Genomic DNA, 14,715 nt, shown 5'->3' with positions numbered 1-14,715 from the left:
TCTCCAAAAACTCTGCTGTGGCTCTTCCCCATGTGTGAGATTCTCTAGGAGTGGACCTGCTTGGGGCGGGGGTGGGGGTAAGGGTGTTGAGAACACCTCTAGGCTGAGTGGTTTCGGTCATTCCCTAGAGTTCATCCTCGCAAGCTGCTCCATCCTTGGCATCAGAAGACCCACTTCTCGAGACGTTACCTCGTGATTTTAATTTGCCAGTGGAGTTGAGCATCTTTTCACATGAGGTATTTGTTTTCTCTCGTTTATACCATTTAACCATGTTTCTTTTGGGGGTATAGTTGCATTTTCCAAGTATTTTGATCCATTTGCAATTTATTGGGTGTAAGGGATACAGCTTTTTCTCAAGATGACCCCCCACATAATAATCCAACTATTACCTACCTACTAAGCTGGAACACCACCCTTCTGAAGTGATGCACTGAATTACCATAGCTTTAAGAGGTTTGGTGTGCTTCCTTGGTTTTTGTCTGCCTGATGTTTGTTAGGATTGGCCTAAGGCCACCATTGGTATTCTCATATATCAGTATGAATTATATGTCACTCCCATTCAGCTGTCAATTTTCCCTGAATCATTAAACATTTCTAACTAGGAACAAGATAGTTCCTGTTTAGGAACATTGACCCAGTATGACCCCTGATTGCTTTTTGTTCATTCCAAGGCATTTTTTCCTTCTCGTGCCCGATTGTACTGACTAGCACCTCTAGAACAGTGTTTGGTAGTGGGCAAGAGTGGACTTGGAATGCAACTCTAAAGCGTTAACACTTTTGGTTTCTAATAATAAATGGTACATAGGAATAATTTTTAGAAAATGGATGTTAAATTTTATCAAATTTTTTTTTCTCCATCAGCAGAACTGATCAGTAGAGTCTCGCTGTGTCGCCTAGGCTGGAATGCAGTGGCACATTCACGCCATTCATTCTCCTGCCTCAGCCTCCTGAGTAGCTGGGACTACAGGCACCTGCCACCATGCCCAGCTAATTTTTTGTATTTTCGTTTTTTTTTTTTTTTTTTTTGAGACAGAGTCTTGCTCTGTCACCCAGGCTGGAGTGCAATGGCGCGATCTCGGCTCACTGCAAGCTCCGCCTCCTGGGTTCATGCCGTTCTCCTGCCTCAGCCTCCTGAGTAGCTGGGACTATAGGCGCCCACCACCACGCCCGGCTAATTTTTTGAATTTTTTAGTAGAGACGGGGTTTCACCATGTTAGCCAGGATGGTCTCAATCTCCTGACCTCATGATTCGCCCGCCTCGGCCTCCCAAAGTGCTGGGATTACAGGCGTGAGCCACTGCACCTGGCAATTTTTTTTAGTAGAGACGGGGTTTCACCGTGTTAGCCAGGATGGTCTCAATCTCCTACCTTGTGATCTGCCTGCCTCGGCCTCCCAAAGTGCTGGGATTGCAGGCGTGAGCCACCGTGCCTACCCAGAACTGATAGTTTTAAAAATTAGATTTATAGAATCATCCAGCTATCCTTGTATCCTGGTATTTTTTAAAGTGATAAAGAATCATCTTAGGGAATGTGCAAAAACCAAAAGCCCAATCCCAAACCCGTCACTGCCAAATAAGCACTAAAGTAACCAGCAAATGAATTCCAACAGCTGCTTCAGTTCTGTTCACCTCTCCATCCCATACCTATCAACAACGGGGAATGTGGAAGTTTTGGATCTGAACAGCCTAAGAAACATCTCTCCATTGCTAGTCTCCAGATCTTTCCAGGCTGCCAACAATGGAGAGCGCGGAGTCTTGGCTTTCTTCACTACACTGATGAGTGAGGCCTTGTGTGTTTAAGACCCCACTGGTAACACACACTCAGCTTCCCCCATCCTTAAAGGGTAGGGAGCCAGGGTGGGCTTCACATGGGCGGACCTGCTACCAGTCAGCCTGTCTACTGTGAAGTCGAGTCCAGGAGGTTCCTTCCCCTCTAGTCACACGGCCACCCTGCCCAGACTGAGCCTCCCCTGCTTCCCCGTAGAGGGGCAGGCCCGGGTGCGGAGTGGAGGCCCTTGGTGCCCATCAGTCCCCCTCCCACAGGAGAACAGTCACCACCACACTGAGAATTTATCATAGAATAGATTTATTTACCTGAAACCATGTCTGTGCGATGCTCATTGTTACCAGCACAGAAAGAAACAAACTGATTTCTATTTACAGTCTAAAGTCAAACATGCGCAGTGATAAATTGACATTTAGCATTTTATTAAGATAAATGCATCACAATATTTGTATTGCACCAACATCTGTCTACTGCTTCTGATTTCATTAAATAAGTTACATTTAATACAGTGCGAAATAGCTGTCTGCACACTCAGAAAGTAACTGAAAATGAACTGGAGGCCTACATTTTAACCATTCAACACCTGTAGTGTTTTTAATGAATTTATAAATAAGCAAACTGTACAGGGCCAATTAAAAAGTAGCATGTTCCAATGTCACTGGAGAGGGATCTGGCTACTTACAACCGAAGGCATGCATTACAATTGAATACTGTACATTTATATAAGCTATGACATTTTGCAGAGAAATGTGGCGACTTGGCTGACGGCTTCCAAGTTCTTAGATAAGGTTACAGAGCCTCATTCCTCTTGCAGCAAAGAAACCAAACTTCTCTGGAGAGGCTTTCTGATTAAGCTAAATTGTACATCTGTAATCATTATTTTGATTTAAAAGCTAACAACCCCATTGGTAATACACATTTCCTCCACATAACACAAAGTGAGTTGGGAACTTTTTTACTTTTCTTTTTCCCCAACATCAATCATGCACAGGGTTGGTAGATGTGTTGCTAAAAACGCACATGCACGCAACCGAACACCCTTACATTTCTGCAAAATGGTTTAGGAAGCGGTTACTCCAGTATTGCTGAAAAGGAAAGAGAGAGGAAATCAGCTTCATGAAATACAGAGAGGAAACGTTAGAATACCTATTTAAATAGATGAAGATCAACAGCGACAGATGAAAAGAAACATTCAGCTTGATCTTTTCAAGGTTTCAAGACCAGCATTTCTGATTTACTGTCCCTGAGGTGCCGCCCACACAGGGTAGCATCTAGAAGCACTGGCTCAGTGACACAGACTCCTCGTGTCGTCTGGCTACAGAATAAAGGCTCTGGAGGAAAACCCCACGAGGCAGACACAATCGTTGCAGCTGTGAAAGCAGCAAGACAGGCAAGAGGACAAGGTCTTGGTTAGTGGTGCAGAGGATGAGGTTGATGGAGAAGTGAGCAGCCAGTAGCAGCACAGCCTTCCTGTCCCTGCCCTGTGGGCACCCGGCTTCTGGCTGCTCGCCTGCCTTGCCTAGCCCTGGAGAGGAAACTCCTCCGCATCATTCTCCTCAGTAAAGGAGGGTGAAGCCTACCCTTCTTGCTAACTGCAGCGGGTGTTTGGACAAATTTGGTGGTTATAGTCACAGGGCAACTGGCTGGCTCTGCTCACAGGCACTGCAGACGTGGTATGCTCTGGCCCTGGACAGTGGCTAGATGCTTGGTAGACACTGAGCTAATCTTGTGGTCTCAGGTCTTAGGTCCGCCCACCTCAGTCAGGGCTGAAGCTCCAGTCCGAGGGGATGTGGGAGCAGCTGTTGTGAGGGAAGTTGGCCAGATGCCCTGCTTGCCTGGGAGCTCACTGAGCTCAAGGGACAGCTTCCTCCAGAATGGATCATCTGCATTCTGCAGAGTGGTGTCCCAGTTAGGGTATGTATGATTGTTGGTCTTCTGGGCAAAGCTCAGAGAGGCCAAGGGAGGCACGGGGTGGCAACAAGTGACACTGATGGCTGGGCCTTCAGCCACCTGCCCATCAGTAAAGAATGTGGAAATAAGTTTCAGGCCAAGAGCCGCCTGACAGGCACATTGCGGGGCTAGGCAGCTGCTGCCTCACTGTTAGGTGAGGGCCTGAGGCCAGGGATGTGCCGAGACCACGGTGCTGGACCTGGTCTTTATGGGTTGACCTAACTGAGGAGGAGATGCTGAAGTGTTTTCACCCAGCAAAGCCTTCAGTGAAATGGAGCAAGTGGCCCTGCTCAAAACAGCAGTAGGCCTAACACACTCTCAGCTGTCTGGACCAAGGGAAGTGGGTCCCTCCATGGGCTCCTCTGTGGGCTGGAGGGGTCTGAAGCTGAGAAACCATGAAGCTAACTAGGGGCTGTGCGACAGCAGGCCACACACTACTCAACTTTTTTTGTAAAGGCCACTAAGTCAAGGAACTGAGTCAGGAAAAGCTGTGAGTTTTGTTTGCACGGAATAGCAATAGTGCAGCACTCAAGTCAGTTTGCAGCCCAGAGATGCACTCCTTGCATTTGGCCCATTCAACTCATTTCTTGTTACACCTCATGATGCTCAAACTGGCAAAATTTACCCCCTGCCCCAAATGTTCCCTGCTGGGCAAAGCAGCCTCCCTTCCCGAGAGCCACAGCTGCCTGCAAGCAGCCTTGGAGGCTTCACAGTAAGGCTGATTTTTTTTGGCAGGGCCTCACTCTGTTGCCCAGGCTGGTTTGAGCACCTGGGCTCAAGCAATCCTTCTGCTGTGGCCTCCAAAGGGCTGAGACTGACTTACAGACATGAGCCACCACGCCCAACCACGGACTGTGCTTTTAAGAGTCGGTCTCCAGGTTCCACCTCCATCCCTTGAACGTGGGCCCTCTGAACTCAGCAGCACCTTGTCCTGCTTGATGCCTCCTAACCCTCCCCAAACTCCAACCATCTGCATTACATCTACTGGCCATCCCAGTAACCAGAGCCTAAGTACATTTTTAAGAATATAGTCGAGGCCTCACACCCTGGCTAAGGAGTAAGCTGGTTTTTGGGCTGTGCAGAGCCACGTCCTACTAACTGTGCTTTAACATCCCCTGCAGAGCTAAGTCTTAGCCACAAAGGACAAGACCAAGCAAGCGGGGGTGGGGGAGTGGGGAAATGGCCTATTTAAGATGAACCTATCGATACCCAGAGTTCACTGGTTCAGTTACTTGCTTTCACTAGTTTTTAGCTTTTTAATAAATAAGTAGCAATGTTCTGGGATGACTCCTGGCAGCTGCGAACCCTCATTTTAGCAATACAGTCTTCACAGCTCCTTCAGCCTGTTGGTCTGGCTGAAATGCCTCTCTCCCCACTCTGGCTTTTGTCTGGCTTGGGCCCTCCTGGTCATCTTGTCCTAGGCAGCCTGTGGAGGTCTATGAAAGCCACACCTCCAGCCAGCTGATGCCGCGCCCGAGTCACATGGCAGGTGCCACAGGCAACCCCGGTGCTCACAGGGCATCAGGGAGCACAGCAGCGTCTGCCATGGAGGCGGCTTGTAAGTTAGTGACATACAGTTATCTCACTTGGTGGCAGTCACCTTTAGGCTAAAGCATCCAAATCCCAGGAAGAAAATACTCACGTTAGTTGATGGATGTTGGAAGGCATTGGAGGAAAACACCACAGTTAGGACTGTTAATGACTTACACACTGTTGGTGAGACTCATCTCGAACATGCGCAAACATTGATCGTAGTAACGGTGGTGGTGGTTAGTGCCATATTCAAATAAAAATAGTTCTATACAATATGTTCATTTGGTCATGTGCTATTTACAGATTTTACAAAACACACACATACACACACATACACACTTGCCCTTATGTTCTCTATACCAGGCCAGCAGAAACTTGCATAAAATGTACATCACAGATGACAATTAGTGCCTGTACATTAAGAATACAATTCCTATGACTACCTACACAGCAGAGCAGGAGCCTTCTTCCCCTCAAGCAGAGTACAACTAAAGTTCTGAGCTAAGAACTGGAGAGAAAGTTGGACATGTCTGTTAGTCCCAGGTAAGCCACTTAAGAGTTAAAGACAAGACAGTTATTTTTCTCTGTCCATTTAAAATGTTTTATTTTTTTAAAACTAGATGACGTGCCACTGAAATAGGCAATGTTGGCAAAACAATGTCTGTTACAATAAAATACATTAGACATTTAAATAAATAACCTTAAAAACTACGTGAAGGGACATAAACCCAGTCGATTGAATCTGGAACAATGTTTTCTGCACAAGCGAGTACAGGCATACCTCTCGTTAAAACTGATGTAAACAGAACGAACCATCACAATCCTAAAGAAGAAGCCAAGCGGGGCGGGGGTAAGGTGGGGAGAGGTGGGGGTGGGGTGGGGTGAACGGAGGCCAAAGTGGGTGAGGGAAGTAGCAAACCAAAACAATACTGACTGAGGTAGCAAGACTCCGCTCAGTGCAGAAAAATTGGCTTATGAATAAAAATTAGACTGTGATATCAAATTAAATCCAGATCATCATGCAAAAGACACAATACATGCTATTTAGTTTTAGGAAAAAACCCACACACATTCATTTCCTAAAATCTGCTGCCAATTAATTTGCTGACAATGTCTGCTGGCTCAACTATTTTTTTTATACAAGGATGAGTATTAAACAGAACACTGTACATGCTTTTTCATCTACAAAAAAATATTTGCATAAAATAGTGTTAGTTCTCTGTACATGTCAATGGACACTTTAATTATGTGTATAAAAAAGGAAAATCTTGCCCCACTGGAGTCAGAAAAAGCAAAACAAAATCTAGAGTATGAAACCTCCATCACCAGCCAGTATGTTCATGTGAAAATTCAGCAGAAATAGACAGTTGCTTTAAACAATAAAAAAATTGATTAAGTTAAACATCTTCTTTATGGAAAACTGTCAGTCAAGACCAGAACATATCGCTAAAGTTAGTGTCTGTGCTATAGACCCAGATCACCAGGGGCATTATGAGCAGCACAAATGGCCAGGAAATCCCATCGGTGCATGCCGAGAACGAGCAGGATTTGGTGGCAGGCTGCACACACTCTTTACCAGGTTCCAGGTAGTTGCGGGCCACAAACTTGAGCGTCTCGTCCATGAGAATCACAGGCAAGGAGATTTTCAGCACCATCAGCCACTGGGTCACATTCAGCGGTGTGATCTGGAAGATGAGCTGACACAGAGAAGATGTGTCACGCCTCCAGCCTCCCCTGGAAGGAGGTGGCTGGTCCCCAGCCCAAGCCCCACCCAACCACTTACTGGCAAGGGTTCGACATAGAGGATCAGGAAGTGGAGTGACATGGACAGGCAGATGGAGCCCACGAGCCAGATGTTCTCCCAGGGGGGCATCCTCAGCAAGGACTGGTTTTCGGACAAGCTGCAGAGCAAGGAGAGGTGGGGAAACGCACCCCCAAGGCAAGGCACGTGTCACAGTGGCAGTAAGACCCTGTTGGACTACACTTCAGTAAGGCGGCTGTTAATGTGGCACCATCCGCTGACCTACCTCCACTTTCTACAGTGGCAAAGTTGAAGAGAATGTCCTAATGCAGGACAAACTGTGAATTCTGTATCTATGTTTTGGCATAGCAGACCCCATCTTAGTGGGTTCAAAGCTGTTCCCAATTACCCTGGAGACTTGGGCTATTTAGAAATTTCCATTTTTGTCACGGGCTTAATTGGATGGTACCATTTGTCTGTGTGAAAGGGTGAGATTCCTTCCCTGTGGGTGCTGGCATACAGGGGTACCAAAGTTCCTATTTTTGGCCCCCACGGTTTCTTTTAAGGAAGAGCTCCTAAGAAACACAGGGCTAAGCACTCCCACTACTTCCTGGAGGTGACGACAGCTCATGCTTTTAAAACTGGTATTGCCTGTTCTCCTTTCTTTTGGGAAGGGAAGAACTGTCCTGTGATGATCCTCAATCAACCGTGACTACACACAATTCCCCAGTGCCCTGGCAGTCAGCATGCTCGCCTCAGCCTGCCGTCAAGGTGCACTAACCTGTTGAGGGCGTTACACATTTCTATAGTTACTAGAACAGAGAGCGCCATTGTCATCGGGTATGGGGATTCAAAGATTGCACAATCCACGCCTTCAAAGTCCGGGTTGTCCTCTTTACACTGTAGGAAATGACTCTGCAAGAAAATCCAATCAAATTCCTATCAGCCCAGTATATTTCCCAAGTCCAGGCTCCAACCCCATACCAAGCCTAGCACAGACCAGCCTGAATGCAGAGCCAGCCAAGAGGTTTACCCCAATTTCTCGGAGAAGCCCTGGTCCTTCAGAATCATCTTAGGTGTAACTGTTTATCGTTTGAGTCTTAAGATGATTTGATAGATACCGAAACCACAGAAAGGTCAAGGCCTCCCCAACACTTCTCATGTAAGGTACAGAAAGAAAGGTGACTGAGTACCAGCTGGTAGAAGGACACTCTTGGACCACCGTCAGCAGCAATGAACCACCATGCAGCAGCACCCACGGTAGCAGCGCCGACGTAACCTGGGAACAAACACAGTGATGCTGATGCACTTGCCTCTGCAGGGCTCGCTGCCACCGAGGCCATGAAGGCCAATCCCCACAAGGACGAAGATCAAAGACATGGGACAGTGATGGTAACCGGGGCCTGTGGTGCTACCACCACCTGCTCACGCCTGGTAGCCAGAGCAACTAGACCCTGGTTTCTGAAGGACAGGGGTGGTTCTAGAACAGAAGAACTGGATAACTTTTCCTCCAGAATGTGTGAGAAAAAGCACTTGCTCCATCCTGTGCCAGCCTTTCCCCTTGCCGTGCCTTCTCCCCTCAGTGGGTAGTACTTCAAGGCTGCAAGTGTGTGTGTACTCCATGTAAGGCTGCACAGTTTGAGGGACTAGATTACACCAGGACTTTTGGACAAACTATTGCTGCCTAGTTGTACACAGATTTATTTGCTCCATTAGAGGCCCAGCAGCAGCTTTCTAGGGAAATGCTGTCAGGAGCTAGGGTGGAACACTGAGCAGCATGGCCCTGCCCTCAGCAGCTTCTGGGATTCCCCCCAGTATTAGCTTTGAGTTCAGGAAGTTTATTGCAAAGAAGCAACAAGGTGCAGCAGAGAATACACAGAATTCAGACGAGGCAAGTATCCCCATGTGGTAGCATCAAAAACAACAAGTGCATATACCCACTAACCCACGAATTACAATGGAGCATGAAGGCCGCTGGCTGCAAGGATGAGGCACTACACATGTCCGGATATGGAAGGATTTGACAAGCAGGAAGAAGGCAAGACAAGGGTCAACATGCAGGTGTGCACAGCATGCTGGAATCTCTCCGGAAGGGCACAGGGTACATGAGCACCTCAACGCCAGAGGGAAGTGACTGGCCCAAACCCTTTCCATTCTATGCCATTGTGTGCTTTTTGAATTTGAAGTCATGTGACTATATTATGAAAACACAATGCCTTCCTATGGGATCCCAGGGAAGTGATTTCACCTCACTTTCCCAATCTATGAAATGGGGAAGAACCCGGGGTGAGGAAGATGAGGGCTAAAGAGATGATTTATATATAAAAGGGACCAGCCACTGCGCAGCCCTTCTCTTATGGAAACAGGGACTAAATTTTATATCTTGGTGACAATTATCTATTTAAATCCCACCTATGAACTCTTGGAAGGCAGAACCTAGCGTGAATCATTCCTATCCCTTTGCACACAGGGCTAAATCTGAAAACCCTGATGTTTAATTGCTCATTCACAAAAGCCCAAGTAAGGGCAGGATGCTAAAACTGGAACTGTGAAAGGACTTTAGTAAATTGGGTGTATAGTTCATCGAACTGTAAGAGGGCATCTCTGTCTTTTGCTACCCTATACAGGGATAGAAGAAAAAATACGCTTTTAAGGGATGAATTTACAAAATTTCAGCTCACAAACATTTTGTTTAAAAATCAGTAATATAAAAAAATTGTACTCACAGCCAATAGCCAAGTAACGGAAAAAGAGCCACCCGCTGATCAATGGTTCCTTTGGGTTCCGGGGAGGTTTATTCATGATGTCCAGATCAGGAGGGTTGAACCCCAGTGCAGTGGCAGGCAGGCCATCTGTCACCAGATTGACCCAGAGCAGCTGAACAGGAATCAAAGCCTCGGGAAATCCAAGGGCTGCTGTCAGGAAAATACTGTTTCCAATCAAGAAGAGAAGACAAAGAGAGCCCAAATGACTTCTGGCCACTATTTAAAGAGCATCATCACCCCGCCCTCCTCCAGAAAAATAAATGACAACAACTTCAGGTAATCTGTAAAATACTTACACCCAATTTTGAATTAAAGCTCAATTTTACTTAGTTTATTACTTAAATTCAGATGACTGAGGCCAGGTGCGGTGGCTTATGCCTGTAATCCCAGCACTTTGGGAAGCCAAGGTGGGCAGACTGGCTGAGCTCAGCAGTTAAGAGACCAGCCTGGGCAACATGGTGAAACCTCATTTCTACTAAAACACAAAAAAATGGCAGGGAGTGGTGGCGCATGCCTGTAATCCCAGCTGTTCGGGAGGCTTGAACCCAGGAGGTGGAGGGGACAGTGAGCTGAGATCGTGCCACTGCCTGAAGCCTGGGCGACAGCGAGACTCTCTCAAAAAAATAAATAAAAATAAAAAAATTATTAAGCTGACAGAGATAAAGCCAACTTTTGGAGGGCAAGAATTCCACGTGACTACCTGGTTAATGTTAGCTCAGTTTCATGTTAAAGAGGATTCTTTGAACACTGGGGCAGCTGCAGACAACCCTCCCGAGGGCCAAAGCACCACTGCTTCCATAAGGCATTTCTGTCTTGCCCACTCCCCTCTTCCAACTCAGGCATAAAGACCAAAGCTGCTGCAATCTGGAGAGCAAACTGCAAGAACTGGGCTCCATGACCCATTTAGATAAAGGCGTACAGTAAGTGATGCTGTCACAGAGACCTACCAGACAACTTCCCCGACATTGGACGAGATGAGGTAGCGAATGAACTGTTTCATGTTGTTGTAGATTGCCCGCCCCTCCTCAACGGCAGCCACAATGGTGGAGAAGTTGTCATCTGCCAGGACCATCTCAGAGGCGGTTTTAGCCACCGCAGTGCCAGAGCCCATAGCAATGCCAATCTCGGCTTTCTTCAGAGCAGGAGCATCGTTCACGCCATCGCCAGTCTGAAAGGGAAAGCAATGGTTGGGTCAGCCAACTGGCATGCCACATTCATACCCCTAGGCAAAAGCCCACTGAATGGGAAGCAGGAGGAAAATGAATAGAGCCGTAGGTCTCTTGGCAAAGAGTTTTAGAATTTTTGTTTCATAAGTTGGTGTCACAAAACACATTTTACCTAGGAAATGTAAAATTACCAAATAAGTTTACCAAAGTGGGACAAAGGGGACTTCAAATTTATCTGTATTATCTTACTAAAAACAAAAGCACAACCTATGTGGCAGTCAAGAGGAAGCACCTGTATCCACATGGATAAATTTCAAGTAGAAAGATGCAGATTGCAAAAATATGCAAATTTTTATTTTTCTGAGATGGAGTCCCGCTCTGTCGCCCAGGCTGTAGTGCAGTGGCGCAGTCTCGGCTCACTGCACGCCTCCTGGGTTCAAGCGATTCTCCTGCCTCAGTCTCCCGAGTAGCTGGGATTACAGGCGCCCACCACCACACCCAACAATTTTTTGTATTTTTAGTACAGACGGGGTTTCACCATGTTGGCCAGGCTGGTCTTGAACTCCCGACCCTAAGTGATTCACCTGCCTCGGCCTCCCAAGTGTTGGGGTTACAGGCATGAGCCACTGCACTTGGCCAAAAAATATGCCTTCAAAAGCATGCAAAAATAATACTGTCTACAGACACAAAAACAGCACTCCCATGTTTTTAATATTTTTGCTAAATTCCAACTTCAGTTACCTCTGGGGGAGAGGAGAGTACACTTATAGTATGTTTCAAAACTAAGATTTTTTTTTAAAAGAGAAGAAAGTAAATTTAACATAATGTATCTGGGTGAAAATCAGGTGAGGGGAAGAATACTGGAAATGCTTCATCAATAGCCAGCTCTTAAAGAACATCCAACTTAAAAGCAGGGTGATCCAAACAACTGACTGATTACATCCTCAATTTTCAGAAAACTTACAATAAAAACACGTCTCATTTAAAAAAGAGACTAGATCACCAGATTGTTCCTCTGGGACTGATCTGGAAGGCCCTTCTGGGTTTTAAACGACTCTAGGATCTTCCCTGCAAGTAGCACACAACATGCCCAACCACTGATTCACCGAATTCTAGAGAAAAGACCCAAATCATGACAAATTCCAAATTAGGGAGCTATGACAAAAAAATTCAGTGGTCAAAATTAGAGGCTACTATGTGCTTGTGTAGCCTGAGTCACCTGTACATGTTCAAACATGCTCACCATAGCTGTAATCTCATCAAAAGACTGAAGAAATTCTACGATTTTAGACTTGTGGGAGGGTTCAACTCGAGCAAAACAGCGGGCGTTCAGGCAGGCGTCTCGCTGGGCGGAGGGGTTGAGTTCATCAAACTCCCGGCCTGTGAAAGCTTTTGACGTCACGTCCTCATCCTGCCTGAAGATGCCGATGCGGCGACAGATGGCCACAGCAGTGCCCTTGTTGTCCCCAGTGATCATGATGACCCGGATGCCTGCTTGCCGGCACAGCTTCACGGAGGAGGCCACCTCGATTCTCGGAGGATCCAGCATGCCCACGCAGCCAACGAAGGTCAGATTGGTCTAAAATAAGAGCATCACTTTAAATAAAAGTGGCAAGTTCTAGTTTTTGTCCCCTAGTTTGAAAAATGCCCAGTTAAACATTGAGACAGGTTTCTGCATTTTTTTTTTTTTTTTTTGAGGCGGAGTTTTGCTCTTGTTGCCCAGGCTGGAGTGCCATGGCGCAATCTCAGCTCACTGCGACCTCCGCCTCCCAGGTTCAAGAGACTCTTCTGCCTCAGCCTCCAGGGTAGCTGGGACTACAGGTATGTGCCACCACACCTGGCTAATTTTGTATTTTTAGTAGAGATGTGGTTTCTCCACGTTGGTCAGGCTGGTCTCAAACCCCCAACCCCAGGTGATCCGCTAGCCTCGGCCTCCCAAAGTGCTGAGATTACAGGCATTTGAGCCACCGTGCCTGGCGGTTTCTGCATTTTCTTATGAGAAAAAAAATACCACTACACCCGTTATCAAACCATTCTTTAACTCTTGTGCTATTCTGAGCCCACAGTACCAAAGCTTCTTCATTTTGTTCATAGCTTTAGGATGTCACATCCTTGATATAAAAGAATTCTACTCTGAGTAGAAAAGTGGAAGCAATCTCCAACTTGGATCTTTTGACCTTCAGTAACTAATGAATATTCTAGAAATATCACCAATTTAAAAAAAATCATGATTTAGATGAGCTGCAAAATCGGGTTTACAAGCTTAAGCTCATCTTGATTATTCTACTTTGAAAATATTCTACTTTGAAAATAACACTTTTATGAAATTATTAACTATGTATGTTTGAAGCAGCAATCTAAATTTTAAGGGTGACACAGCTGGCAGGCAGAAAAACAAATAACCACACCTCTTTCTTGGCAAAAGTGAGAACTGTTTGACCTTTTGCTTGAAGGAGTACTGTTTAAACACAATGAATCGTGCAGGGTGTGGACAAAGAAACTTTTCATTAGCTAACCTCATATTTAATAAAGTTGGCAGAGTCCTCAAGGTGCATTTCTTCTCTTCTCAGTGGGTTGTCATGAGTGGCCAGGGCCAGGCATCGCAGTGTGTCGCTGCCACTACCCCACTCTCGAATGACAGACATGATCTTCTGTTTGACTCCAGAGGTCATAGGAACCTTAGTACTTCCAACTCGAATGTGGGTGCACCTGTCAATGACACCTTCAGGAGCACCCTGGAAATGTTACAGATTTAGATAAACAATTTTGTTTTATTGGTTCACGGGGATCTTAACCCTGGTAAGAACATCTCAATTGCAATCTGCCATACTTGCCTTCACAAACATCTTGCTCATTGACGTCCTGCTTGGTTTATTTGGTGTACAGTAAACCGACATTGACTTTCTGTCACGCGAAAACTCTAGAGTGAATTCCTTTTTCATCAGCTGTTTAATGACCTACAAAGGGAACAAATATGGATACTACTGGGTGGCAATTTCTGAACTTTTTTACCTAACGAACAGTAAGCACCTATTACATGACAGATGCTAGGAATATAGCAATAAACAAAACAGACAAGTTTTTGCCCTCATGAAACTTGTCCCCTATTTTGGGAGAGACAGACTAAGATGCAAAAGTAACACAAGTGCTATAGAGAAAAAGGGAAGGGGGATAGAAAATTTGCATACATACATATCATACTGTTACATAAAGTGGCCAGAAGGCGGTGACATTTGAATAAAGATGGCCCCACGGGGCCTGAAAAGATGTGTGTGAACCCAGTGGGTGGTGGTGAAGACCCACCAGGCAGAGAATGGAAGTGCAACCTGGCAAGTCCTGGAATGGTAAAGGAGTGCCAACGTGGCTGGAATAGAGTTTACATGAGCAAAAGGTGAGACAGGTAATGGCAGAGGATGGTAGAAGCAGGTCATTAAGACCTCAAAAGTCATTATGGGGCATTTGGCTTTTAAGACAAGTAAAACAGAAGACAACGGAGGGTCTCAAGCTCTAGTTGTCAAGAATTGGCTGAAGGTGGTCGGGTGCAGTGGATCACCTGAGGTCAGCAGTTCATGACCAGCCTGGCCAACATGGTGAAACCCTGTCTACAAAAATTAGCTAGGTGTGGTGGCAGGCACCTGTAATCCCAGCTACTCAGGAGGCCGAGGCAGGAGAACTGCTTAAAGCCAGGGGGGCAGAGATTGCAGAGATGAGATTGCGCCACTTCACTCCACCCTGGACGAAAGAGCAAACTCCGTCTCAAAAAACAAAAGCATTGG

The 14,715-nt window shown here is 46.2% G+C and overlaps 1 protein-coding gene across 2 annotated transcripts in view; it reads right to left on the bottom strand.

Moving 5' to 3' along the window:
* Window positions 1-2,067: 2,067 nt before the first annotated feature.
* The window catches only part of ATP2A2 (ATPase sarcoplasmic/endoplasmic reticulum Ca2+ transporting 2), a 72,411-nt gene continuing 59,763 nt past the window's right edge, over window positions 2,068-14,715 (bottom strand). Inside the window, exons 12-21 of one of the 2 annotated variants that reach the window (XM_004053882.5) lie at window positions 13,774-13,896; window positions 13,456-13,674; window positions 12,183-12,518; window positions 10,721-10,941; window positions 9,735-9,937; window positions 8,202-8,287; window positions 7,790-7,923; window positions 7,051-7,168; window positions 6,844-6,964; window positions 2,068-2,869 (exon numbers count right to left, since the gene is read on the bottom strand). In XM_004053882.5, coding sequence (XP_004053930.1) covers window positions 2,856-2,869; window positions 6,844-6,964; window positions 7,051-7,168; window positions 7,790-7,923; window positions 8,202-8,287; window positions 9,735-9,937; window positions 10,721-10,941; window positions 12,183-12,518; window positions 13,456-13,674; window positions 13,774-13,896 — 1,575 coding nt within the window. In that variant the 3' untranslated portion in view covers window positions 2,068-2,855. Of the gene's footprint in view, window positions 2,870-5,841; window positions 6,965-7,050; window positions 7,169-7,789; window positions 7,924-8,201; window positions 8,288-9,734; window positions 9,938-10,720; window positions 10,942-12,182; window positions 12,519-13,455; window positions 13,675-13,773; window positions 13,897-14,715 lie in introns of those variants that run through there. The other variant, XM_019038775.4, reaches the window with a different exon arrangement.

The sequence above is a fragment of the Gorilla gorilla genome, chromosome 10, assembly GCF_029281585.2.
Source record: "Gorilla gorilla gorilla isolate KB3781 chromosome 10, NHGRI_mGorGor1-v2.1_pri, whole genome shotgun sequence".
Taxonomy (NCBI): Eukaryota; Metazoa; Chordata; class Mammalia; order Primates; family Hominidae; genus Gorilla; species Gorilla gorilla.
The sequence above is the reverse complement of the archived record's forward strand: the minus strand, read 5'-3'. Positions and strand labels throughout refer to the sequence as shown.